Source organism: Lachnellula hyalina (genome assembly GCF_007821495.1).
Source record: "Lachnellula hyalina strain CBS 185.66 chromosome Unknown contig00205, whole genome shotgun sequence".
Classification (NCBI taxonomy): domain Eukaryota; kingdom Fungi; phylum Ascomycota; class Leotiomycetes; order Helotiales; family Lachnaceae; genus Lachnellula; species Lachnellula hyalina.
In genome coordinates this window covers 1-26,841 of record NW_022157319.1, presented here as the reverse complement: position 1 = coordinate 26,841, position 26,841 = coordinate 1, and the positions used below count along the sequence as shown (strand labels likewise).

The following is a 26,841-nucleotide window of genomic DNA, read 5'->3' as shown; positions in this document are numbered from 1 at the left end:
CTAGCTCATGCAATCATAATACAATCCTCCCATTCCAAACCGTAATACATAGGAGATATAAGCATAGATATATGCCGGGATAATGGTAGCCTAGGAGGAAAAGGAAACAAATCGCGCATGCAGGGCAAGGGGTAAGGCATGAGGCGGCTGTTGATGTTTGGTGGGTTGTCTCGTGGCGTAAGCGCAGCCTCGCGTTTGGCAGCCAATGAATGATGCGCCTTCCTTTCCCCCATAAACCTCATCATCATCTGTGTGAGCGCGACGACCTGTGCTTATGGTCCTGAGTCTTGTAGTGTTCCGAGCTGGTAGCTTCTGACGATCTTGGTGCATCTTTGTCGTGGATTACTCGGCGGTGGGCAACGACCTCGACCTTTCCAGACCGTGATATTTTCCCTGAAACGTATTTGCGATCTGTAGAGTTGTTAGTTTGATGATTGCAGGTAAGAGTGATTGTGTGGTACGAACCATCGTCTGCCGTTCGGTACTTGTGTTCCCCAGAATCTCTGCCGGAATAAGAAGTTCCGCCATTGTATCCATCGTTTGTCATGCTTGATCTCGAGGAAGAATAGTTTCCCTCTGTTGAAGACTTATTCGAGTAGGATGTGCGGGAATCGTTGGACGAATCGCGTGAGTGGATGATGGGTTTCGAGGTGTAGTAAGAACGTCTGTCAGACATTTTTCGAGTGGGGAGGTTTGTCTTTTACGTTGGAAGCCGAAAAAGGTACTTGAATGTTTGATTGCTTGCGTAGTGCAAAGATTAAGCCGAGACAGAAGGCGTGAGTTGTAATTGGAATTGAGGTAGATGCTGCTTGTCAAAGTTCTTCATAGTTGGGCGGAGAGAGAGTTCTTATACTTGTAAGTCTAAGAATATGCAATGGAGGATGAACAGCCCCGATTGGAAGCCTGGAGAACTTCAAGGCGAAGCATCCAGATAGGACGAAACAAGACCATATCTCCCCTGAGAATGATGGTGCCTGGCATGAATGGGTCCGATTGGAAAAGGACTGCGCCAACTTTGGCTCTCAATTGACAGAAACAGTATTCAAATGACTCAGGATTCCTGAGTCAGGATTCGGTGAGTTTGTTGGCATGCCGAATAGAGAGAAAAAAGGGGGGGAATGTGACAGGGGGAAAAGAAGCTTAAGGGCTTCAGGCTTCTTTGCCGCAAGGGGTAGAGAGACCTGTACTCGGCTTGCCATTTGGCCTGGGCTGTGCCGCCGGTGAATAGCTTTGGCGTACGGAATCTTCGACCAAGCCACTGGACTGCCGCGTGCTGTGATTCCTGATGAACATAGATAATGTGGCTGAGCAGTATGGACGGTAGGGCTATTCCTGAGGCTCTCTCAACAGACAGGGCTGTTGTTGGATGACGGGGCAAGGCAAGCAAACTGATGCCATATGGGGAATCGATGCCCTCAACACTCGGCGGCAATGGGGTATTGAAACCCAAGGGAAGGGAGCATTCGCGCCATGGTCGTGGTTGCCTTGGGGGGGGGGGGGGTAGAACAGATGGCAGAAGAGCTGAAAGCTGCTGACTGACTACCTGGGTAGGTACCTCACGGAGCCAGACCCAAAAGAGAGTTGCAGCCTTGTGAAGCCTCAGAACTAAGCCGGATTCGAGATGTGACTCAAACCCCGTGATTGGTGACTGTCTGCATCTGGATCAGTCAGTCCTACTCGGCGTGGAAAAGAGACGTCGGTGGCCTGCAGGGTGAAGCCAAGTTTGTCGTCGGTGAGGATGGTGGATACGAACTGTGGAGGAGTGAAGTCGTGGAGATTCTGGAGAAGAGAAGAAGAAGTGTTCCAAAAGTGCTGGTCCAATCAACGTTGGCCCCTCAATCTAACTGTATTAGGCTACCTCCCTCTCCCCTCCCTTCCTCAAGGGTCCAAGGGTCAAAAACAACCACCCACCAGAACCGTGCCATGCCAAGAGAACAACAACCACCCCTGCAGAAGTAATATCTCAATCCAGTTCAACCTGGACCTGGCCGCACATCATCACCTTAATTCAACGTGTCCACATCTCCAAGGTAAGCCAATTCCTTCCCGAAGCTGCACACTTCACTCACCACCATCATCTTCTAGTTTTCCAATTCAATTACCTAAAATGCGTTTCGCCATCCTCTCAATTGCCGCTCTGGTAACCGCTGTCCTCGCCGCGGACGAGGTCAAGATCGAAGTCACAAAGGCTGTGGAGTGCGAGCGAAAGAGTCAGAAAGGCGACAAGGTCTCTGTCCACTACAAGGGAACATTGGCCAGCGATGGCAAAAAATTCGACGCCAGCTACGATCGAGGAGTCCCGTTGAGCTTCGTTGTTGGTAACGGGCAGGTCATCAAAGGGTCGGTCATACATTTGAAAGCTTGGGGAAAGATCAATTGATGCTGATAATGGATTAGATGGGATGATAACCTGTTGGGCATGTGCATTGGCGAGAAGAGAACTCTTACCATCCCGCCTGCGTTTGGTTATGGTGATCGAGCCATGGGCCCAATCCCTGCTAAGAGTACTTTGAGTACGTCCTTGCCTCTCTTTCTGCACACAAGGACTTATACTGATGATCCACCTGCAGTCTTCGAGACAGAGTTAATGGGCATCGAGGGCGTCCCAGCACCCGTAAGCATCATCGAGAAACCCGCTTCTGTAGGCAGCGTCGCGAGCAAAGCAACAGAAGGTTTGAAGGCCGCTGTTGAGAGTAAAATTGCCGAGGCTGCTGAGGCGGCCAAGGTTATCCTAGCTGACACTGACGGCGATGGACAGGAGCACAACGAATTATAAATCAAGGTACAAAAGAGGTTTGTGGGGAGTGGAATTGGGGTTGGTGTAACATATGCGTAATGCTGAATCTGCCGGGTTGCTCGTAGCATATAACTTTTGGTTTCAGCGATTATGGTTCTTTGCAAGTGATGTCTTGAACGAAAATTCCTTGTCATCTAACCTCCAGTGTTTACATTGACAGTCCTCACCATTTAAAGTCTCCTTGCCCCTCCCCTACCCTCGATTTCTTGCTCTTAGTTGCTGCATTGAACTCTCGTAAATTGATCTCTTTACGTATTTATCCATTCTCTACAATCGAAAATTCTTACAAGACCTACCAGCATGTTCCTTCTCAGCTTCGGATTTGAGATATGATTGCTGCACCCTAAGCCGGAGACGGGACAACCTGTAGGTTTCTTTCCATTTGTCCTATGCTATTTAACGAACTGAACCTTGCATATCAACGCCCGAAATGACGCCTACGTCGGAGCAATACTAGCCGTCAAGAAAACAAATTATACCAGGTATATTGGTACGGAATGATCTCGACGGACAGGCCTGATGAGCCACTTAACTGAGGTATGTAAATATGTAAACGCATATCACGATTAAAAGACCTTAAACTCTCAGTAGTTTAGACGATAGTTTATCATTCCTTTGCCATTAAGTGACCCTTTAATGCTACTCATAACCGTGCCCTTTTCGTAAGCCATCAAATATATATTCCCTCCAAACGCCTTCGTAGACCCAAACACCACGCTAAAACAACATCATGACTCAATTGTATTCATTCGGCAGGACTGGAGGGTCCGTTCGGTGTGTCCATGGCTGGATTATCAGTCCATTCAAATTCTGCGAGGTTCAATTAGCATCTCGCAGCCTTGAGGAAATTAGAAGAGAACTTACTCTGTCTGCACATCGGGCATTGTCCTTTTGAAGAATCCTGTTTGATCCATTCCACAATACAATGCTGTTTTAGATCAGTCCAACCCCAAAGTCGGTGCCTGAGAGCTTGACTCACCATGTGGAAGTTGTGGCCGCATTTCCCAGAGACTGCGTCCAAGATATTAGCACTTAAACTCGACAAATATAAACAAAGAAGCTTACGCAAACTGCAGTCATCTCCAGGGTATTTGCACGTCGGACATGTGCCATCGAAATGGACCTGACAGATACCGCAAACATCGTCGTCGGGAATATCCCAGCGCCATGTAGCCACCGCGTTCCATTTCTTGATTCTGACCTTCATTTTGAGAAAAAGAGGGGGGTAAAGACCAGATATATGTTCCTATGGCAGTTTCTAAGCTTTGCAAGCTTTCGTAGAAGAGTTGAAGCTTTGAATGTGGTGGAAGTAGAGATTCCAAGATGTTGTGGTTGCTTTTGCCCTGTTCGTGGTCGCGACTTTAGCTTTGTCCCGTATTCACGTGCTTGAAGCTTCCTTATCTGCGAAGCTCTACGCCGTAATAGTGCAGTACAACCACCACCACTTTTCTGCCATCCCTCGAATCTACCAACCAACCAAACCCCTCTTTTGACAACAAGCTCAAGCCTTCAAGCTCCATTTCCTTTTTGTCATACGAGAACTTCAAATCTACATTTACAGCTTCAATTCCCGCTTCCCTCACTTTCCATTCCTCAACTCCTCTACAGCTTGTCAATTCAACCCCATCTTTCTCATGCACCCCCAATAACCGTCCCCACTCATAGCACGCCATGGTGGCCGTTGCTCTCTTAAGCAGAGGGGCTCGCCAATTCCGGCCTCAATGCCACTCTCACTCTCTACACCTCAAGATGGCATCCCATACTTCCCGAAGAAGCCTCTCCTCTTACCTTGTTTCTCCGACAGAGCTGCAAGAAGCCCTTAAGAAGAATCCTCCTAGCAAGATTTCTACCGCTCCACGGACAGTAGCGCTCTGTGCAACCTGGTTCCTCCCCAACGATGGCCGCAATGGTCTACAAACCTTCCGCGAAAAGCGAATTCCACATGCACGCTTCTTCGATCTAGATAGTGTAATCGACAAACGGTCTCCGTATCCTCATATGCTACCCTCTGCTTCCGACTTCGCCAAGTCGATGAGTGCGTTGGGTATTCGGAGGGATGATACGGTGGTTGTTTATGATTCCCAAGAATTAGGAATCTTTAGTGCGCCGAGAGTGGGCTGGACATTGAAGGCTTTTGGACACAATTCTGTTCATGTTCTGAATAACTTTAAGCTATGGGTGGAGGAGGGATATCCGACGGAAAGTGGGGAGTTTTGGGATGTGGATACTTGCGTTTACCAGATTCCTGAGTTTGATGAAACCAAGGTTGCTGATTTCGAGGAAGTCAAAGAGATTGCGAAGGACCATAATAAGGAGGGTGCCGAGGGCATACAGATTCTGGATGCCAGATCTCAAGGCCGATGGAGTGGAAAGGACCCCGAGCCAAGGCCAGGACTTTCTTCGGGGCATATGCCTGGCAGTATTTCCGTGCCGGTATCTGACCTGCTGGATCCCGTGAAGAAGACGATATTACCTGGAGATCAACTAAAGAAGATATTTGAGAGCAAGGGCGTGGACCCAAATAAGCCGATCATAAGCAGTTGTGGGACAGGAGTCACTGCAGCAGTCATTGACGCAGCATTGAGTGAAGCTGGGTATGGAGACGAGAGCAAGCGCAGAGTATACGATGGCAGCTGGACGTAAGTAATCTTGCCATGCTTCCAGAATACGACAGCTAACAACGCGTAGGGAATGGGCGCAACGAACTTCACCCTCGGATGGACTGATAATCAAGGAAGAATAAGGGGCAATAGTCATTTTTGATGCATTTGAGCGCTGTTATTTGATGGACACCTCAACCCTCTCCTCTTTTCGAAAACTACTTGTACATGATATCTTGGGCCCGGGCATTAGCGGTCCGGTAATGAGTATGGCAGTATCGCGTTTTTTGTTTTTGGTAGTACGTGAACCTTTTTATGGCACTTTTCTTATTGTTTCAGCTCTAGTGAGCGGATTGTGGAGGCTATTTGTAAAAGCATCTAGGTCAAGCGACTAATCATATATCTGCTCGCTCATGGGCTCTCCAAAAAGCCTGGGCTGTCGAGCTGTTTCATCCCAGGAACCAGCACCTGCAATGCACCTCGGCAACCAACGAACTCTGCTCTCATCCAGACGAATGAGAGTAGTCACAGATGTGTTCACCATCTGAGCGATGAGGCCAAAATGGCAACCCCAATCACTACTTAGACATCCCCTTTTCCCTCCCACAGGAATTTCCACGGTCAGAATCCCATATTCGGCACCTCACTTGTATGGAGTAGGAACAGCGACCAGTCCGGGTACGGGCCGGGCAGCCTTTCATTTATACCAAAGCTTCGGGTCGCTTTCTCAACCGATATCACATTCGAGATGAGGTATAGCATAAGAACGTAGCGTATCGGACAAGCCGGTGCATGCATGATTAGTCGCTGATCAGCCAATACTTGCTCCACAATTGTGAGAAGTGATAGAATATTCGGAACGGAGATTCTGCAACAGGCGGATGAAACATCTTGGGATTAGTTCACGTACAGTACAGAGCACATCTCAGCACGTGTGTTATACATGTGTTGTACGGGAAGGTAGGGTCGATTGGAGTATGGACTACATCGGCACTTAAGAAGCGGGCGCTTACAGCCCTCTATCCGGGGCCGCAAGGGTTCATGTACTACGCCGAATTAGTACTATAATTCCTGTAAGGAGCAAAAGCCGAGAAGGTGATTCACGCATCAGCGCAGCAAAGTTTACGAATGAAACACAGAGAAGGATGGCAAATCGAGATTCGAACCAGTAAGAGGCAGAATATATATGCGACGTTATATAAGCCTACGGCGATGCGTCCACCTGGCCCGGCTGACACCCGCCGAGGCATCGAATCGCATCGCGCCACTTAAACATATTACTTTTTAGGCGCAAAGAAACTGTTACGTTGGTGAACTACATGAACACAGACTATGCCCTGCCCCACGTTCTGAAGCCTTTGGTCTGGTTTGTTTCTCGCCTCATACTACCGTATCATGGCCCCAACCGTTTCACCTCCACGGTCTCCCCCAATCCATGATCCTACTACAACCCCATCTGCTCAACAAGTAGGACTGGAGGCTGAGGTACTTCTGCCGAGTGTATTCTTAGGTTTCAGCTGGCTTAAATTTGTGTCAGGCTGATAATGACCGAGATAATGACTCTGCAATATTCGATGTGAGCCTCGAGCGTGCCTCTCACAAACTGAATATGCTTACAGCCTGATAGACCGCTAGTAATGCTAGCTCGACGACCTCTCTATCGTCGAGTATCATGAAGCACCGAGAAGAGAATGGGAGAACTTATCACTCGTACAAAGAGGGCCAGTATCTTTACCCAAATGATGAAGTGAGTTTTCGAGGCTGAATTTGATAACTTGGATAAATTGATTGACTTTAACCAAAGGGTGAAAGTGATAGGCTAGGTAAGCAGCAAGATCGACAAACTGCCAAATCTGATGACTATAGATCTTCAACATCACGTTTATACTTTGTGTTACGATGGGAAATTATTGTCCTGTCCTATTGATAAAGATTTCCAAGTTCAACGTGTGCTTGACGTGGGTACGGGGACGGGAATATGGGCCATTGACTATGGTTGGCAGTAAACGACTCGTTGCAATGTATAAGCTAATCAAGCCTAGGCGATGAACATCCTGAAGCAACGGCAAGGAACATTTCCGTTTTCCAATCTTCATATTACTAACAAGACCCAGGTTCTAGGAATTGATCTCAGCCCTATTCAACCCGCTTTGTAAGTGTTTTTAAACCACAGTTGTAACTCTTTTTGACGTTCTTAGCCTGCCAGCAAATGTTATCTTCGAAATCGATGATGCAGAGGAGCCTTGGACGTATTCCCAGAAATTTGACCTCATCCATGCCCGCATGGTAACCGGCTCCCTCGCAAACGTGCCAAAATTCTTCGAGCATGCTTTTGAGTGGGTTTCAAAGACCCCTATCACAAAACCAAGTCTGACTTTATCATAGAAATACAGTTCCAGGCGGCTATATAGAATTATCCGACATTACCGTGCCCATCTGCTGCGACGACGGGACCATGAAGGACGATTCAGCCATGCTGCAATGGATATTACTCTTACTGGAAGCGAGCAAGAAAGTCGGGCGCGATTTGAACGTTTCGGCTACTTACAAGGAACAGCTGGAGCGTGTGGGATATACGGATATCGTGGAGAAAATATATGTGTGGCCTATGAATAAGTGGCCGAAAAACCCTAAGTTTAAAGAGCTAGGTATGTGTATGACAGACAAGAAAAGACGAATTAAGCCCAATCGATGTATTGGGAGAGTATGGCGAGCTGATGCTAATGATGGCAGGGATGTGGACGTGTGAGAATTTGGTTTGGGGCGTGGGAGGCCTTTCCATGGCACTCTTGACTAGAGTTTGTGGTTGGAGTGTGGAAGAGGTCGAGGCATATCTCGTGAATGTCAGGAATGAAATCAGGGATACGAGAATCCACTCGTATTGGAACATGTCAGTCTTTCCATTCAACCAATCTATTCATGCTGATCAATGATAGCCGTACAGTATATGGTCGCAAGCCGTTAGAGTCATAGTAAAGAAAATCAGCTTTTTAAGAGCCTTGCGTTTATTTTGTCTGCGACCTCGGGTCTGGTCATTCCTAGCCTTTTACAATTCACCTTTTAGCACACGACATGATATTGTATCTAACCAGCACAGCAAGGGCCCATGGAGGTTTCACAGTTCTTTAGAAGCTTTCGAAATTTTATCAAGAAAAATTTAGTACCAGCTTGTTTGAATTCGAGCCCTTGATGGAGTGAGAGGATATTTTAAGGATCGTGCAAACAACAAGATACTAATTAGAGGCGTTATAACACGGCGATTTATCACTTGATACTGGATTGGTCACAGTTATCACTTTGTGAGCGAAGTTGAAAACTATTCCAGTACACTTTAAGCCAAGTCCTACATTCTCGAACTATCATGCACCTGCACTTCTAGCCTCATTATAATTATAACCCACAACGGCCTACCGTCATCTAACCCTCCTTGGTCACACCCTCATGACTAGAAGATTCCACGTCTCGATGGGAAACGGAAGGCAGAATTTTAGCATCATTCCCAAGTTTTTCCACCAGATAATGTTTCGATTTTTCAGTCGCTAGATCGCCTCCGAGAATAGCAGCCTCGCCATCAAAGAACTTGACGATTTCCTCGAGAGGGGTGTTTCGAGTCTCGATATAGAAGAAGTAGACGGTGAGAAGCTCAACAAAGAGCCAGACGTCATAGACGATGTAGTATTTCCAGTTGAGAGCGTCGAGGGCAACAGGGTTGACGTAAGAGTTGAAGAACAGCGCAAGATCGATGGCCAAGAACATGAGAGTAAGGCCCTAGGATTACGTTAGTAGGTTCAAGATGAGATAAAGAGCATAAGAGAGCTTACCTTGGCACGAAGTCTGTACGGCAGAATTTCAACAGCATATCCAACCAAAAGTCCAGACCAGGCCGAGTTGTAGAAGACGTAGAAGATGAAGATGAACACGATCTCGGCATACCCGGCGGCTGGGTTTCCATGAAGAGTAAATTGAGCTGCACAGATGGTCCAGACACAGAAAGTGGCGAACATTCCCCCAGTAGCGAACAAGAACAAGGGGCGACGTCCCAATTTATCGATGAAGAAACACATGGTAACGGCTGTAAGGAAGTTGATAATATTAAGAATACCGTTTATCTCCAACTGTGTCTTCTTGTTACTAACACCAGCCTTTCCAAGGACATCGCTCATGTAGTAAGAGACGAGTCCGTTGCCGGACCATTGTGAGAAGAAACCGAGAGTGAACAGGATGAGAAGACGGCGTCGATTTCCAACAGTCTTGAAGAGATCAAACCATCCATTGCTCTCAAACTCTTGCTCGAGTTTAATGGTATCGTGAATTTCTCGAAACTCGATTTGGACTAGTTCATCTTCGATATTTCCGTTGGCATGGCACTTGGCCAGGGTGTGAAGCGCTCTATCTGTTTTTCCCTTGGCAACGAGATAACGAGGGGATTCGGGAACAAGCCTAAGTTTGTGTTAGAAGCTGAAGATAAAGATCATAAATTTGACACCAACTGGTGTATACATACCAGATGGCAATGAGTTGAATAACCGAAGGAAGTGCTTGAACGATTGATGGGATTCTCCAAGACCACGCGTTTTTGATCGTAAAGGTACCATAAGTGAGCCATGCAGCAACAATGCTACCAAAGTACCAGGTGCTGTTGTAGATGGTTGTGAAGATAGCACGATGTTGGGGGTGAACAAGCTCTGCAATCAGCAGTGGTGCTGAACCATGGGCAATCGCAATACCGAATCCGATGAGGAAACGGGCGGCAATAAACATTTGAATATTGACTCCAATGGATTGTAGAACCACGCCAATAACCATGATGACACAGCCTGTAATGACACCAACACGTCTGCCTAAGCCATCGGCTATGTAGGGAGTGACGGGCAGGGCGACAATCGATCCGACAGACATAATAGCGTTTAAAAGACCCCTGGTAGCAGCATCTGGGTTATGGAATGCTTTGCTATAGTTAATATGGGTGTTCTGAAGTTGAACAATAAATACGCACACTTCTTCCACTCATCCAAGGCCTGGAGACCATTCATCATAGATCCATCATATCCATTTGTTGCAGAGGTGAGGACTGCAAACATCAAAGCGACGTACAGACTTCTCATGCCGGGGTCCTTGTACCATGTCACACGGGGAAACTCCCGTCCCCCAAGCTCGAAAGTCTTCTTCGTTGCCGTGTAGAAAGGCATTTTGGCGATGATCTAGAAGAATGACCGGTGTCAGAGAAAGAACTCTGGATGGAGACCTTTGAAACCTGGGGACGTACCGACTTATATATATCTTACCATCCTAGGCTTTGTATAAAAGAGTCGATTTTACTTCTTCCCTTCATCCCTTCATTTAACCGCTTTTACCCTCGCAAGATCTCGAAGAAACGTGCAGTGGCGGTCCTGGGTCGATTTTTCGAAGGCCATTAGTCCAAGTCACGACATGCGTGGGAGCCTCTTCGGCTCCACATCCCAGCTTATTTCTCCAGAATCCCCATTTACCCCAGTTCCGGACCTGGGGAGCTAATCAAGACGACGTACAGTATCAGGAAACAGTTGCAAATTCCCGAGAGCAACCGTGCGTCAACCCCAGGAACTTAAATCTGGATCTAACTGTTCTTGTTCACGAGGCATTTATCCTTAATACCCGCTCTAGTCAGAAATTAGCATCAAGCGACAAATATCAATCGGATAAACGAGATCAAGGACTTCTAGAAGGTGGACTAACAAGCATCGCCTCTGGCTCACGCACCTCTTGTATTTGCGGTGAAGAATTTGGTGTTCTGAAAGTGTTCAATCTCGGTCTACTCCGCGAAATCGAAAGGTACCCACTTTTCATAGTATAGTACGCATGCGAATTATCCAATCTAGGGATCGCCTGATGAATAGCGTTTGATACATGTAATGCGGCTTCCCATCCCATCCAATATCGCCATTGTTTCAGGTAGCGATAGGGACACGGCCCGAGATTCCCTTCAGATTTATATTTGGCTGAAGGAAGTATTTTCACACCCATGAAGGAAGAGATATTCAATCAGACGTGAGAAGTACGTGATCTGGACCTGCGGCTGGACTTCGAGTAAAGTCCTCGTAACCTGTGATGGGCTTCTGTCAGCTGCGGCCACGGGTCGGATACGGATACAAGGCGCGTCCTCCCATAAGTATACTCCACACTGGACTTCCAATATTTGAGACGATCTCGTGTTGATATCGTAAGACTGACAGAACAAAATTCACCGTACAATTTTAGTTGCTGGTTCCCAAAGCAATAGCTTCGTGAACCAAAACATCTTGGAAACGGAAGCCACACCAAGCTAGACTTTACAGTCATCCGAAGAGCATGAGATGTTCTAAGAATTTAGATGTCTGCATTCTCCAGCCATGCATTACCAGACTGACCGCATACATAAGTCGGATATCGAGGGCTAGATATTGCCTATTTCCACGAGGCCAGCAGAGTCCTATGTTCTCGTATCCAAACTCTCGCAATGAAGCTGATATCGCATCTTATGAAAACAGGATGGCGTTAAATGTTGTGAGATGTTGGTTGATAGTCTTAAGCATAAATCTCATTCCAAACGCCAATTGATGAAGAGTTGTTTGGCTTCCGACCATGGGTCCCGTTTTGTCCTGTATTGCATGTCTTGTTTTGAAGGTCTTATTGCACTAAGAATACCTTCGGATCCAAGAATCACTAGATCTGGTGGAAGGTGTGTACTTGCGAAACCAAAATTCCAACCTGATCAACTCTCGGACCACGAATAATGGCGCCAGCTGCAAGTGTATAGAGTTTGTAAGGCCATGACCTATTTCCATAAATTCAGTGAAAATGATTCTCACATTATTTCACCATGATAACGTCAAGTGACCGAAACATCCCATTCGAATAGCATTGGAATTCCCGAGCGGGTCAGGCCGTCCGGTCCTTTGATCGTGATCGGCGAGGGAAATATTTATAACAGAACTCAACTTGAGACCTTCAATATCAAAATGACAATGCTGAGGGATAAGATGGGGTTTTGACAGAGTTTTGAAGCCACCACGCTCTTATCATTATTAAATTGGCGAAATCTTCATGTCGTCTCAATTGAGGCTCAAGCTTCAACATCGGGTGCGCAGTCCATTTATTCTTTTCTCAATCTACAGTCTCATAGAGTGGGACCGTTGAGAAGGTTGGCCTTGATGCTCCGATCAAGCCTTTTTGTAATTTCAACGGCAGCAGCCCGATACCGTGTGGCGCGCTCTAAAGTACGAAGTATAGTCCCATTGTTACCTAGATGCAGTAGTACGCAGATAGGATAGCAAGATACCCCGCTTCGCTCTATGAAGATGATCGGGTATGATGATTGAGCAGTTGGGAAGAATAACAAACTCGATGAGGTTAAGGGTTTTAACAGACATGAGGGGAAGCAGCACGCGGTATTGAAATCCCACTCCTGGCTGAAAGAACTTCGAAGAGGTGTCAGAAACGAAACGTTATTAGGAAGAAATGTCTTGTTGACTGCTTAGTCTTTGCGCTCTATATACTGGACGGAGAAGCAAACATTCGAGGTTGATATTAATGAGGTCGTGGACGTGAGGCGTTAGGGAATAAAAAGAGGCCAAGGCAAGTTATGAGAGGGCCGCTAAATCCAGTCTAGCGCGAACCTTGCCACGCTACGAATACAAAGTACTTTTAGGAACGAAAGATTGGACTAGAATGCCATTGACGAGGTCACAACTATCAATGGCTCAACAATTGGCAACCTGGAGAGTAAAATTAAAACGAATGTGCAATCACTAGAAGACTCTCCTGCTTTGAGAATGTGCATTTAATTTCCACGGCTACGTAGTTAACATAAATGATTCAATTTATATTTCGAGCTCAAGGCATCTCAGCCCAAAAACCCTGTAACAACACTTGCAGATTCCTCTGGTTTCTCAACCATTGGCAAATGTCCCGCATTCTCAATAACCTTGTACTCAGCACCACTCGACCCATATGCACTCGCCATCTCCTTCATCGTACCTGGCAATACTCCATCGCCGCCCCCAACGAGGAACATGCCCTTCACCTTACTATTCTTCATCTCCTCTTTCAAATCATACTCAAACAGCGCTCTCACACTACTCCTGAAGCCATCTAAACTATTCGTCTCGACCATCTCCTTGATACGTTCCATCTCAGGCGTGTCGTGATTCTCCTTCACGAACCAGCGGCGAACGGTCACGTCTGCCAGTTCTTTACCTACGATTGTCTCGCCTGAAGATATAGAAACAGCGTTTTCCTTTTCGCAGATCGCGATACGCTCGCCCCATGCTTTGCTATTCCCAGCGGGGGATTTGGAAGAGGTGTCGCAGCTGATGAAACTCGCGACTCGGTCTGGGTATTTCAACGCCGTGTTAAGAGTAGTGGCGCCGCCAAGCGAAACACCGATTATGGCTGCTGCTTTATTGACTCTCAATGCATCCAAGATGGCAATCACATCGGAAGCCAAGACATCTACGGTAATCGGTTTTGTGCCGCAAGCAGAGGAACGGCCTCGAGTGAGGTAGCGCAGGACGCGGTATTTTTGGTTTGTCGGGTTCGAGAAGAAGGAGGAGAGGAAGTTGTCCCATATTCCCCAGGTTACAAGGATGCTGTTCGTGAGGACTATAAGGGGTGCGGAGGGGTCGGCTGAGCCTTCGAGACGGTAGGGAAGATTCACGCCGTCGGGTGTAGTGATGTAGGATTCTATTGCGCCTGCTGGGGCGTTGAATGCGGATGTGGAGAAGGTTTTGGTGATATAGGCATGTTGAGGATCTGTGGAGTTCCAATTCGAGAGTTTTGGGGAGAAGTATCGTGGTGCGGGGCCGAATGTGTAGTATGAATTGTAGACTCGCCGTTTCATCTCCTTCACCACCTTGCTTTGAACCTCCTTGGCCCACGGCGTAGTCCTCGCAGCTTCAAGTTCCGGTGCTCCCGACAATCCATTTTTGGGCGAATAGTCGTACAAGGCGAGGTATTGGGCAGGAGCTTGAGGGTCAATCGAGGATGTAACAAAACGACGTGTCCGTAGCCATCCTGGGACTTTCGACATCATCTCAGTATGCTCTTCTCTATACCACTTATTCAATTTCTCTTCCATGCCCTCTCCAGGTTGTAAGTCGATAAATACGGCAACCATAACATTTTCCTGCCCCTCGTTTTCTACTTCTTCCAGCCTCCGGAATTCTTTACTTTCTTTACTTTCGACTAAATCATAAAGTTTCCGGTCAACATGAATCTGCGCCATTGTATCTGCCTCCCTCGGCGTTTTTGACGGCGGACCTCGCAAGCGGAGATATGCTTCTTTGGTCATCTCTTCCATATCCGTGACATCGTATATCGCCATCCATTCTGGTTTCGCTTCCGAAGCATCTTTGCCCTCTAGATCGCTCGCACGATAACGGAAGCCATTCTCGAAGAAAGGTAATCGGACACGCAAAGGCCCGTGTTCGTTGTTGTACCAGTCATGGAATTGGGAGATGGGCAGCCCGGCTTTGGGCTGCATCGTCACATAAAGAATGCCGGGTGTAGGTGCCATTATTTTTACTGGGGGTTGATGCAACGATGGTCTGATTCTCGTTTGATTCTGGACTTTCGGCTGCTTCAATCAATGTAAATTTATTGGGATAACTTCTGAAGGATGAGACGGAAATGAAAGAGGTACAGGTAGAATCTTTATCCGGGAATTGCTCCCATTTCCAAAGTCCTGCCCCACCATGCTGGTTACGTCGGTGCGGGGAGAAAACGCGGGAGTTTGCGCGGGAAAGAGAATGACAGGGGTCTGCGCATCACGTGTCAGAAAATGAAATATAGTTTGTTACGAGAAGTATATATTATAGTGAAAGTGGTACTCCGTAGATTTGCGGGTTTCAAGGTTGAGGTTGGGGTCAAACCCCGGCTTTAGGTCGGTTGTCTTCTCAGGTTTCACAAACATAGAAGAGAATATCAATTCGGTATATATCGGCTATGTCTATCTATCCAATCCGAAATATATTGCATCAATCGTACCAAATTGCATTCATCCCAAATCCAGGTTCTTTCACATCACAATGGGCAACTCTTCCCAAGAATTCATCCTTCCACCTGTAAATTTCCAACCAGCCTTCCTGATCATCCGTCAATGCCAGATACTCATCACTCCAAGGACAAGGGCTGACAGCGTTCGAATGCCCTCCGCTTGTTGGTGTAGGATTAAGACATATTTGTCTTTCAATATTCCCAGCTGGTCCCAAGGCAAAAGCCGCAATGTAGCCAGTCAGGTCGAACTTGTTGGCTCGGGATGTGGCAAAGAGGTATTTCCCACTTTGGGAGAGAAACACAACATCTGAGCGATATAGTTTGCCACCTGGATTTGGGATACCTATTTCACATTAGCTGTTTTCTCCCATGAGAAGAAGGGATGCTTGCCTGGTGGAATGAGAGGATATGTGATGTGAGTAAATACAGGACAATGACTTTGCTCATCAATGACATAGACAGCCAGTCTGTTCCCTGCCTCCATCAAAACGTACAAATAAGCTCCGCTCGGATGTATAGCCACCCATCGAGGATGATCTAATGGATCCGGGGCTTCCAAACATCCAACTAGAGCCAGGTGACCCGTCTCTGGATCCCTCTTGTGTGTCCATACTTTGTTGCCCCTTAGATCTGCAGAGTAGAGATATTCCTCGCTGGCATCAAACACCATACCATGGATCCCAGTCTTGGGCATATACTCATAGTTCTGTACACATTTCTCCAGCGCTCCGTCTTGGTTGACTGAGAAGACATTACCCCAGCCAGCATGATCATAGAATGGGTTTCCGTAAACATTGAAAGGGGGTTTGTTTGCTGCGAGTACAAAGATGGCTCTTGTATTTGTCTCCGAACTTGCAGCCTTTGCTGATGAAGCATGAGAAAAAGCCATGTGATAGATCTGGAATCACACTCACGATCATGACCCATTGGATGTGAAGCATTGTGGATAATCTCAGTTGGACTTTTGACAGTGAAACTGGACCACTTCTTCATCGCAGCTCCATAGATATTCTTTTTGGCATGCTAAAGTTGGGAGAGGAGGGTCAGTCAATTGTTCTTTGAATACATACAGAAATCAACACAAATCAGTAACTTGCATCAAATGTTATCCATGAAATTGGCTCGTCTTCTGGAATTGTAGTCCTCTTGATCATCTTTAGAGTCAAGGCTTCATCGTCGAATTGGAAAGTGAAAATAGCTCCTGGTGGGGTCCATGTCCCCACCATCAAATGATGTAACATGGTGCAGCGTGAGCTGGAATGAAAGGAACTCGAATGATCTTTGGCAATGGGATATGATGTTGAAATGAGGCCAGGAATTGGACGCCTGAGTAATGCTCTATGCATGAAGTCGCAACTTACGTGGATGTTTCTACTTTGCTTGCGGAGAGCATTTCCACAGTCCCTAGGAATGGAACGGATGCCGATAAGTGCAACCGAAAAGGAGAGGCGGGTGAGAATTACGAAAGCTGTTAATGGCTGGATGTAGAAGGTGGGGCCATACTGCATGAGTAAGGTACAGTACTCCGTAGTGAGTGGCAGAGTAGTGGAGAAGCCAATGCGGGGAGAGAAAACGGCAGAATATACATCCGTAACTTGCCCCTTGCGCCAGACTACACACACATCCAGCTGAATTCAACGAATGCCAATTGGTTCCGTTCAAGAGGGTAGAAGCCGACTGACATGCCGCCACTCTGAATTTACCACCCACGAGGAGGGGTAGGAGGCATTTCAACCATGCAAAGGTGGTTCATTCCGTCCATCGTCTTTGACTTTAACGCCGGCTCGCTGGGCTTTTCATTAAAAGGTCTGGGTACCCACTGGTAGGACTCTTCTTTCCTCATCCCATCTCTCTTATCAAGACATCCATCCATCCAATCCTTCATTACATTCAGGTCAGATCAACAATACAAACCTCTTCATACTCCCCAGACACCAGATACCACCATCATCATGTCTAGATTCGATCCCAACTTCACCAAACATTGCATTGACACCATCGGTCCCAAGACCGACCCAAGAAGCCGTGAAGTCCTTAGCTCTCTCATTAAGCACATCCATGACTTCGCGCGCGAAGTTGAGCTCACTCCAGATGAGTGGATGATGGGAGTCAAGTTCGTCAACTCGATCGGACAAGCCAGCACTCCAGTCAGAAATGAAGGACATCGAATTTCGGACGTTATTGGACTCGAATCGTAAGTAGCATTTTCCCAGATCATTAACATTGATAATAACCATTTCCAGCCTTGTCGATGAAATTGCACACGCAATGTTCACCGATGGAGCTAGTCCCACATCATCCTCCATTCTCGGCCCTTTCTGGTCACCAAACGCACCATTCCGCGAGCTCGGCGGAAGCATTATCCAAGACCCCGCCCCAGGCGGACACCCTGCTCTCATGCACGGCAAGGTCACCGATCTCTTGACCGGAAAAGGCATCCCAAACGCAGTCTTTGACATCTGGCAAGCATCGTCAAACGGCAAATACGATTTCCAAGACCCAGACAACCAAACAGACAACAACCTGCGAGGAAAGTTCAGGACAGATGCAAATGGCGAATACCACTTTTACTGCCTCAAGCCTACTGCCTATTCGCTGCCAACTGATGGGCCAGCTGGTGTGCTACTGAAGCTGTTGGATCGCCATCCTATGCGCCCTGCCCATATTCATCTCATGGTAAGCTATTCTTCACTCTACTTCAATGAGCAGCGACTAATATTTCCCTCTGCAGATCTCCCACGATGATTTCAAACCCGTAACCACACAAATCTTCCCCAAAGACGACCCATACCTCACGACCGATACCGTTTTCGCTGTGAAGGATGATTTGGTTGTGGACTTCCTCCCAAGAAAAGACGATCCTAAAGCAGAATTGGATTTGGAATACAATGTGAAGCTTGCCCCGAAATCATATTCTGGTGTTTCGCCTGTATCTCAGACTACGATCGGATTGGAGCCAAGACTATAGAGGATGTAGTTGAAAGGCGGAGATAAGAGGGCGATACCTGACACTATTATGATGGTCTCGAGTTGATTTGCCTATTTTATGGCTCATGAAAGCTGGCGTTTTGTATTTGGGTGTATATATGGAGCATTGTGTCGTATGTTACATTCTGCAATGAAATAGGTTCTATCTATTCCACGTACCATACTTTGCCGTTTGAAATGCCTTGTACGACTGTGACCTTTGATCGTTCCCACATAATACCGCGATGCAGGTTTTACTCCTTGATTCGCCACTAATGAATTGACCTCAAGAAACAACTTGTCGTTTGGTCCATAGCAGAAAAGCCTCTTAAGTGGAAATCTTTCACTTCGTGTCGGACATTTCGGCATCGACTATTGAACTACCTAGGCTAGGTACTGTAGGTCATATTGTAGGTAGACTAAAGATTCCCTTTTCAGTAAATCTGCCCAATACCGTGAACTCTGTATATAACATAAATTAAAAGGCATAAATCACCGACATGCAACAAAAGCTTCATCCTCAAATCACATCGCTTTTTACCCCTCACTTACCCCGCTCACGTGTCGTAATTTAGATTGCAGCACATCGCACCCTGCAATCTTCTGATCTTCATCTCGATAAACGTCACTTGCGTCCAATACGGAAGGTCTCAACGCTCGAGATGGCTTCATCCCGGACGTTCCTGCAGGTGGTATATGTATGTGAGAAGGATGAGGGATAGTACCCCCGGAAGGTACAGCTTTGCTATGGGTAGCTTTCTTTCCTTGCTTCGTTCCCTTTTCTTTTCTTTTTTCTTCGTCTTCCTTTTTAGCGGAGGAGAATCTTCAATTGAGGCAAGAGTTTATTCACAATGGCTTCAATCTTCAAGCAATTTGCTCTACTATGCCTCCTACACCTGGTAGCCTCCCAAAACTCCACCAATTCCACCGCTGACGTCCTCACCCTTGTAAACCAGCTCATCGGCACCGACAATGGCGGAAATGTCTTTGCAGGCGCAACGCGTCCGTACGGGATGGCCAAAGCTGTCGCAGATGTTGACGGGCAAAACACAGCTGGATTTTCTACCGATGGCTCGAACGTAACGGGCTTCTCACACATGCACGATTCTGGAACCGGCGGGAATCCCTCTCTTGGGAACTTTCCTCTATTCCCACAGGTCTGTCCTGGGGACGACATTGATAATTGCAAGTTTCAAATCGCGGAGAGGAAAGTGCCATATGTAGGGAGCAGTGTAAAAGCCACGCCCGGGTACTTCTCACTGGAATTGAGCACGGGTATTTCGGCCGAGATGACGGTTACAGAACATGCTGCTTTGTATCACTTTACGTTCCCCTCTTCCTCGGGATCAAACGGTACGAGTCCTATGATTCTTCTCGATCTGACAGACCTTAGTGCCAGCCGGCAAAATGCTTCTATAAGCATAGACTCCAGTGGTCGCATGAAAGGGAATGGAACCTTCATCCCTAGTTTTGGGAGTGGTAGCTTTGTCTCGTACTTTTGCGCCGACTTTCAGGGCGCTAGTATAAAGGATAACGGGATCTGGGTCAATGCAAGGGCGGGAAGTGAGCCCAAGGAGATATTTGTAACGAGAGGTATCAATCTTTTCTATCTTGAATCCGGGGGCTGGATACAATTTGACAGACCTGCGAATGGAGTTGTGAGTGCGAGAGTTGGAGTCAGTTTTATAAGTGCAGATCAGGCTTGCAGTAACGCTGAGAATGAAATCTCTGGGGATGAGTGGGACTTTGCTGGTATAAAGAAGAGTGCTGAGGATGCTTGGAGGGATAAGTTGAATGTGGTTTCTATTAATGCAGGTGGTGCAAGCCAAGATCTTCAGACGGGCTTTTATAGTGCCATTTACAGGACTATGATGTCTCCGCAAAATTATACTGGAGAGAACCCTCTATGGCAAAGCTCGGAGCCTTATTATGATTCTTTCTACTGGTATGTCTTCCCGTCTCAACTCTCTAAGGTTGTAGATGCTGAATATGAAACAAGCATTTGGGATGCTTTCCGCTCCCAGCTTCCTTTTCTCACAATAGTCGACCCTATCATCCTGACCTCTATGGTTCGTTCGCTGCTCGACACGTACAAGCATGTCGGCTGGCTTCCAGACTGCCGCATGAGTCTATGCAAAGGATTCACACAAGGCGGATCCAACGCAGATGTCGTCCTCACAGACGCATACGTTAAGAACCTCACATCACCTGATGGGCCCATCGATTGGGAGCTAGCCTACGAAGCTGTGCTAAATGATGCCGAAAATGAGCCCCTTGATTGGTCTGTAGAAGGAAGAGGTGGACTGCAGAGTTGGAAACGACTAAACTATATTCCAGCGCTGGATTATGATTACCTTGGTTTCGGGACGAATTCGAGGAGCATTTCGAGGACGCTAGAGTATAGCTACGATGATTATTGTCTTGCAACGCTTGCAAAGGGGTTAGGGAAGGATGATAATTACACGAAGTATCTTTCCCGGGCTACAAATTGGCAGAACCTATGGAAGGATGACACAACGAGCTCTATCAATGGCAAAGACACTGGCTTTACAGGGTTCTTCCAGCCAAAATATTTGAACGGGACATGGGGCTACCAGGATCCAATCTTATGCAGTCCTCTGGATAGTTTCTGTTCCCTGACCTCTAACCCCCAAGAAACATTCGAAGACTCAATCTGGGAATACCAATTGTACTATCTCTCCTCCAACCTGTTAATGAATGCTAATACAAACAGTTACGTCCCACACGCGATTCCCGAACTCATAGACCTATTCGGCGGCCCCACTTCCTTCCTCTCACGCCTCGACTTCCTCCACACATCCGGCCTAACAGACATCGGCAACGAGCCCTCCTTCCTCACCGTTTTCCTACCCCACTACGCCGGCCGCCCGGGTCTCTCCTCCTCACTCGTGCACAAATACATCCCCAGCTACTTCAACTCGACTCCCACCGGCCTCCCAGGCAACGACGACACCGGCGCCATGGCATCATTCAGCGCCTTCTGCATGATGGGGCTCTTCCCCAACCCAGGGCAAAACATCTATTTTATCTCTGCGCCCTTCTTCGCTTCCATATCTGTTACTTCTCCTATCACCGGTAAGACTGCGACGATCAAGACTAGTAATTTCGATGCTGGGTATGAGAGGATCTATGTGCAGAATGTGACGTTGGATGGGCTGCCGTATACGAAGAATTGGATCGATCATAGTTTTTTTACGGAGGGGAAGACGTTGGTGCTTACAATTGCGGGAGAGGAGGGTGCTTGGGGACAGAAAGCTGAGGATGCACCGCCTGGCATGAGTGCGAGTGCGAGGATGCTGTGAGTGTTGCAGTATAGTATATGAGAAGTCAACTCGTTATTGACACATTGAACCTTTTCAATGGACTTGTGAAAATTCAGGAAGAAGAGAAGCGCGCTGCGTTTGCGTTTGCATGTGCGTTTGCAAAGTTGCAAAAAGGGTGCCCCGGCGCATAGTGAGTGACACCCTGAACTACACTGTTGGACTAGCGTGTACCTACCTAGAATTTAGGGATCGAGAGCCACGACACAGTTCCCTAAGCGAGCCCTCAAGTCAACCCCCTTTCTCTCACTCAAACATCCACCCTCTGTCCCTTCTTTCGATTCTGAGATTTGTAAAGCAGGGCTAAAAATACAATCGGGGTGTTTACGGAGTACAATCTTCAAGATGTGAAATGATAGTCGGCTCTACCTTCTTAACCGAAGAGAACCAAGAAAGAAAAGCCGACTATTATAGCCAATTTACAGAGGATAATGGAGTCATTTATTTCCAATAGCAAACATTACAACGAAGATGAAGACCTCCGCCTCCAATATCGTAAACCACCTCAACCCCTACCCCCGTTTCCAACCCTCGAAAATATCAAAAAACCACCTCCCCCAGGTCATCCACGCCATAGCAGGTGATGTGGTATAATGTGTATCGAACAAACATTCCAAAATACCTTCTGCGGCCACGGCCAAACCACCATCTTCAGGTGTAACCAGTACTGGTGTCTCAACCTCAACAATGACAACAACGACAATGATACCAACAACAATAAGAACAACAATGAAAGCCAAGACAATATCCAGAGACAGAGCCAGAGCCAGAGCTATAGTCTCTGTCCTCAGTATGAACGAGCAGTGATCAAGGACGAGAAGGAATGCCGGTTATGCTGTATCGCAGGTCTAGCGAGGAGGCGGATCGGGAGGCTGCAGAGGATTTTGGAGATCTTGAGAGAGGAGGGGTGATTATGATATGCATGGATTACAGTATGGCTGCTGGCAGACATGGCGTGTGGATATGAATTATATGGGAATGAGCAGACTTTTGGTGGTGTAAAGTTTTGGATTTTATCAAAGGAAGGGCTTTCTTGGTATGGATGCATGCCTAGCTTTTGAACACTATGAATGATAGCCTTGTCTACTTTTCGGATGTATTTTTTTACTGTAAGGTTGATCGTGTGTGAAGGTTATGGGTGCGATTTCTCCTGCTGTTTCAACGCCAGTTGCTCCACTCTTCCAACCAAGATTTTATCTGCTCGAGGGATTCGTCTCTGTAGATTCTCCTATGCAGCTCTGGTGAGTGTATAATTGCCATTGAATATCCAGAGAAAACTACTTGTTGTTTCTGTGGTTATAACTAAGAAGTCGTACTGGACGGAGGTTTTGGTAGACGCGCTGTCGTTTTAGACGAAGGCAGCTCGGCTTTTTGGACAGCCAATCATGGCACGGAACGGCACCAAGGATTTGCTTTGTCATTATTGTCTCTACACCAAAAAAGCCAATCAACAAGGGATAAAGGAACGGCACCTGCTTATCAAACCTCGCATATAATACAGCAGGTGCCGTTCTCTCTCTTCTTAACATCAAACGTCATATTTCTTCCTATAATCATACTGTACTCACAATACCCGACAAGCCTCAAACGATACCGCTCCGAAATAGCCAAGGGGAGCGGATTAGTAGCACCCTTCACCACAAATGCCTTCAGCCACTCGTCAGCCGTCTCAGTTGCTCTACTACCACCCAGCCCATCGAGTCCTGATATGTAAAGAATGTCAATATGCAATACAGCCATCAGCCAACTCTCGCCATCTCAAAGAGCTTCATCGGATTTATCGTTCTGAGCGCCAGGAGTTTATGCAATATATTGCGAGTTTAGATCTTGCCGATCCTGGACAAGTTGTTCTCCCCAAACCACATGAGGACCCTGTCTCTTTTTTACCTATCGAAAATGGATATGCTTGTGGGCTTGATGGATGTGATCATCTATGTGTTTCTATTAAGCGTATGAAGAGCCATTGGGCTACTGTGCACAACAGCGTAATGATGAATACCAATCGCTGGCGCCCCGTTTCTTTACAGACCTTCTTTCGCGGAAATCAGCTCAGATATTTCATAGTAGGGGAAGCCTCAAAGCCTGATCCGCACCTTCAATGGAGCTCGAATCCCAACAAAGAAATTTATTCGAAAACAGACATCTTGGACACTTCAAGAGCCGATTATCCTGGCTGGAACGCCGATGACCTTGAACTTCTGCATCACTTCAGGACTTCTACTTGCCTAGACTTTTGCTACACACCGCAAAGTATGCAATGTTGGCAGACGACAATTCCTACATTAGCAAACGATCACTGTTTCTTGAAGCATGGCATCCTTGCTTGCTCGTCCCTGCATAAAGCTCATCAAAACCCTGCAGCGAAGACGCGCTACCACTTCGCTGCTGCATTTCACCAGAACTTAGCCTTGCCAGAATTTCGCTCCACCATAGCGAATGTGACCGAGGTCACATGCAATGCATTACTTGCTTTTTCCTACCTTCTCATCATTAATACCATTGCGTCTGAGGATCAAGATGAGAATCTCCTACTTGTTGGTGCAGAATATGAACCGGGTCTACCAGACTGGCTGCAATTCATACGGGGTAAATGTAGTATTATCGGGAACACCTTGGAATTCATCCTAACCGGACCTCTCTCGCCCCTGCTTATGGACAGTATGGCCGGCACGCGCTCAGAAGAGTCGGAGTCAACAGATGCTGCACGCCTCGACCTCCTGTTTAAAGTCCCCTTCCTAGGTCAAAATTCAACATCGAAACATATTAGTGAAGGGAAGCCCTCACCTTTTCCTGGAGCCCTTATGAAACTCCAGGAAGCATTTTCAAAGGCGCAAGCCAACCGTTCGCATTCTAAATTTACACTGTGGGCTCTTCTTCACGCCTGGTAAACCAACCTCTTTCTTTGCTCGCTTGCTATATCTATATCTCATAGTGTTGGGCCTCTCGATGACTTCACCCCTGGTCTTGTTGTTTATATAAAACATGGTACTAACTCCTTGGTAGGCCAGCACAAGTCTCACAGGATTATTTGGATCTCTTGAAAGACAGGGACCCGCCTGCACTAATTCTACTAGCACATTACTGTATACTTCTTGAGCCGGTAGAGACACATTGGTATATGTGTGGCTTTAGGAAGAGGTTACTGTCTCGCATTTATCACCAACTAGGGCCTGAATGGCAAGCATGGTTACAGTGGCCGGTGGAAGAGGTTGGACTTTTGGAATGATATAACACTTGGCGCAGACGTGGCGCGGACCAGGGCCATAATCACAGGAGCAATTTCAAAATATTGGGAGTCGAAACGTCCGAGGTGGTTGAGCAGACCGTATTAATAGGATTGACCGTGTGCAAATCACATTATTTGATATTGGCCCTGATTAGGTGTGTTTTGGACGCAAGATCTTGCCTCTGCTTGAAGAATATGGCCTTTGAATTAATTAGTAAATTAAGAAGAGGAGAAATATGAACTGGTTCTCCGCCTTTCTAAGTTGTTCGGATGACTCTTGGTTTTAAACCACTAGTAGCGGCAACAAAGTCTTGGATTCATTATGTTAATAATATACATTGTGAATCAAACTTGACCTATGAATGCCATGGTAAGTGCATGATTCACCAGCGTCTATGAATGTCCCGGAACAGATATTCCGCTCGACTAGTTAACTATAAATACTTCCTTCTATGCTTCTGCCAACCTTAATCAACTACACCTCATAAATCGAACAGACAAACCACCAAACCACCAAACCATCAAGTCGAAACAACGAGTTCACACACTTACCAGATGTGTCACTTGGTCCATACCAACTGGTGGTGCGGCCACCCCGACCCAGTCTTGCACCCCTGCATTGACCCCCCTGAGGACGACGAGCCCGAAGATAGCTGTCCTAGGTTCCGTGAGTCTTATGCTGGAGAACGGGGGGAAGATTGTGCGGAATGCGAGGATAGGAAGAAAGCTCCTTAAATGGAAAAGCGTAGAAAGGAAAAAGAGGAAGTTGAAGCCGAAGCGAAAGCGAAAGCTTCTTCTTCAAAAAGTAGGGGAACAAAAGATATTGTTACAGAAAGGGATTACAGTATGCCACTACCACGCGTAGCTGGCTGCTTCTATAGCGACTTTCAAGGTCTCAAAGAGCATTTCTGTACCATAGAACAACTCTTAAGGTCTCAATACACAACATCGAAACCAACTTACAAAAAGCATACGCGAATTTAAATATTGCATACTAGTTTTTAGCTTCAAAAAGGGAGGAAAAGAAAGTTGCAAAAGCGAAGCAAAAGACAGAGAGGGGAGCAATTATGTAGTAAAGTAAAACCGTTTATATCTGTATTGCTTGTTAAGTTGGTCGTCATATGAAGTGAGCGTTAAGCATACATCCCCTAGATTTACCTTACGTGCACTATAGCTTATATCCTATTTCCCACTCCAAAAAGAACTTTTAGTACTTGAAAAGATATATGGTAGACCTTACCTATACAATAGAGTCGGATATCTAGTATCTGGTATCAGCTCCAGATTCTGCATCACTAAGGTAAGTTCTCGACTTCTTTACATCTACGAGACTACTATTATATCACATGCATGTTCTAAGGCCCGAAAAGTCTCCCTCACAATGACTACATGGCAATTCCACAACACCCAACCATCGCGCATCGCAGCAAACCCCTCAAAAGATCTTTGATATTAATAGTACTAGTATTAAAATGTGGGAACCAAGCAGTGGAAGTAAAGAGGGCATAGATTAAACAAAGAGAGCAGGGAATAAAGGAGAGAGAAAGCTCTGCTTATATCTCTCCCTTATCCGCTTAGCTCCTTCAAGGCTAGAACTATTCCCTACCGCCCGCAGCAGCAAGCGGCAGTACTATATTATATATTAAATATAATTTAACAACTAGTTTAACTCGAACACCAGTGAATTGTATTAGCTCCGTTTACTTGCACTTCTCATTTCCCCCTTTTCCTTCTTCCCTCTCTTCCCTCTTCTTTTTATACTCCCTAACGACTTTTTCTCTGGCGTCAATTTCCACTCAATTGAATCCATCTCACCGACACTCCCTCCACAGGTCCAACAAAGCCGCTAATCCTTGAGCCAAACACCCTAGATTACCGTCCACGAAGTAATGACTCCAG

At 46.7% G+C, this 26,841-nt stretch overlaps 9 protein-coding genes across 9 annotated transcripts; 5 read left to right on the top strand and 4 right to left on the bottom strand.

The window, feature by feature from the left end:
* Nucleotides 1–2,107: 2,107 nt before the first annotated feature.
* Nucleotides 2,108–2,776, top strand: fkr-5 (FK506-binding protein; the record flags this gene model as incomplete). Its single annotated transcript, XM_031152882.1, has 2 exons — nt 2,108–2,340; nt 2,398–2,776. 2 exons carry the CDS (start codon nt 2,108–2,110, stop codon nt 2,774–2,776), a joined length of 612 nt encoding a protein of 203 aa, XP_031001869.1.
* A 766-nt stretch (nt 2,777–3,542) lies between these two features.
* apc11 (Anaphase-promoting complex subunit) lies at nt 3,543–4,004 on the bottom strand (the record flags this gene model as incomplete). Its single annotated transcript, XM_031152881.1, has 4 exons — nt 3,543–3,607; nt 3,662–3,725; nt 3,777–3,808; nt 3,863–4,004. 4 exons carry the CDS (start codon nt 4,002–4,004, stop codon nt 3,543–3,545), a joined length of 303 nt encoding a protein of 100 aa, XP_031001870.1.
* A 542-nt stretch (nt 4,005–4,546) lies between these two features.
* On the top strand, nt 4,547–5,540 carry tum1 (putative 3-mercaptopyruvate sulfurtransferase; the record flags this gene model as incomplete). The annotated part of the gene is made up of 2 exons (XM_031152880.1): nt 4,547–5,436; nt 5,486–5,540. The coding sequence occupies 2 exons, from the start codon at nt 4,547–4,549 to the stop codon at nt 5,538–5,540; spliced, it is 945 nt and encodes a 314-aa protein (XP_031001862.1).
* A 1,252-nt stretch (nt 5,541–6,792) lies between these two features.
* tdiE_1 (putative methyltransferase) lies at nt 6,793–8,330 on the top strand (the record flags this gene model as incomplete). The annotated part of the gene is made up of 8 exons (XM_031152879.1): nt 6,793–6,882; nt 6,935–6,973; nt 7,025–7,144; nt 7,264–7,392; nt 7,440–7,549; nt 7,596–7,733; nt 7,783–8,045; nt 8,131–8,330. The coding sequence occupies 8 exons, from the start codon at nt 6,793–6,795 to the stop codon at nt 8,328–8,330; spliced, it is 1,089 nt and encodes a 362-aa protein (XP_031001863.1).
* Nucleotides 8,331–8,814: 484 nt separating this feature from the next.
* On the bottom strand, nt 8,815–10,586 carry LAC12_4 (Lactose permease; the record flags this gene model as incomplete). Its single annotated transcript, XM_031152878.1, has 4 exons — nt 8,815–9,165; nt 9,219–9,837; nt 9,902–10,348; nt 10,390–10,586. The coding sequence occupies 4 exons, from the start codon at nt 10,584–10,586 to the stop codon at nt 8,815–8,817; spliced, it is 1,614 nt and encodes a 537-aa protein (XP_031001864.1).
* Nucleotides 10,587–13,258: 2,672 nt separating this feature from the next.
* Nucleotides 13,259–14,929, bottom strand: catD_1 (3-oxoadipate enol-lactonase; the record flags this gene model as incomplete). Its single annotated transcript, XM_031152877.1, has 1 exon — nt 13,259–14,929. The coding sequence occupies one exon, from the start codon at nt 14,927–14,929 to the stop codon at nt 13,259–13,261; it is 1,671 nt and encodes a 556-aa protein (XP_031001865.1).
* Nucleotides 14,930–15,389: 460 nt separating this feature from the next.
* On the bottom strand, nt 15,390–16,649 carry LHYA1_G007953 (Carboxy-cis,cis-muconate cyclase; the record flags this gene model as incomplete). The annotated part of the gene is made up of 4 exons (XM_031152876.1): nt 15,390–15,751; nt 15,847–16,272; nt 16,323–16,406; nt 16,502–16,649. The coding sequence occupies 4 exons, from the start codon at nt 16,647–16,649 to the stop codon at nt 15,390–15,392; spliced, it is 1,020 nt and encodes a 339-aa protein (XP_031001866.1).
* Nucleotides 16,650–17,360: 711 nt separating this feature from the next.
* On the top strand, nt 17,361–18,376 carry HQD2 (Catechol 1,2-dioxygenase; the record flags this gene model as incomplete). Its single annotated transcript, XM_031152875.1, has 3 exons — nt 17,361–17,602; nt 17,652–18,084; nt 18,140–18,376. The coding sequence occupies 3 exons, from the start codon at nt 17,361–17,363 to the stop codon at nt 18,374–18,376; spliced, it is 912 nt and encodes a 303-aa protein (XP_031001867.1).
* Nucleotides 18,377–19,226: 850 nt separating this feature from the next.
* LHYA1_G007951 (putative secreted glycosidase) lies at nt 19,227–21,698 on the top strand (the record flags this gene model as incomplete). Its single annotated transcript, XM_031152874.1, has 1 exon — nt 19,227–21,698. One exon carries the CDS (start codon nt 19,227–19,229, stop codon nt 21,696–21,698), a length of 2,472 nt encoding a protein of 823 aa, XP_031001868.1.
* Between the last annotated feature and the right edge of the window lie 5,143 nt (nt 21,699–26,841).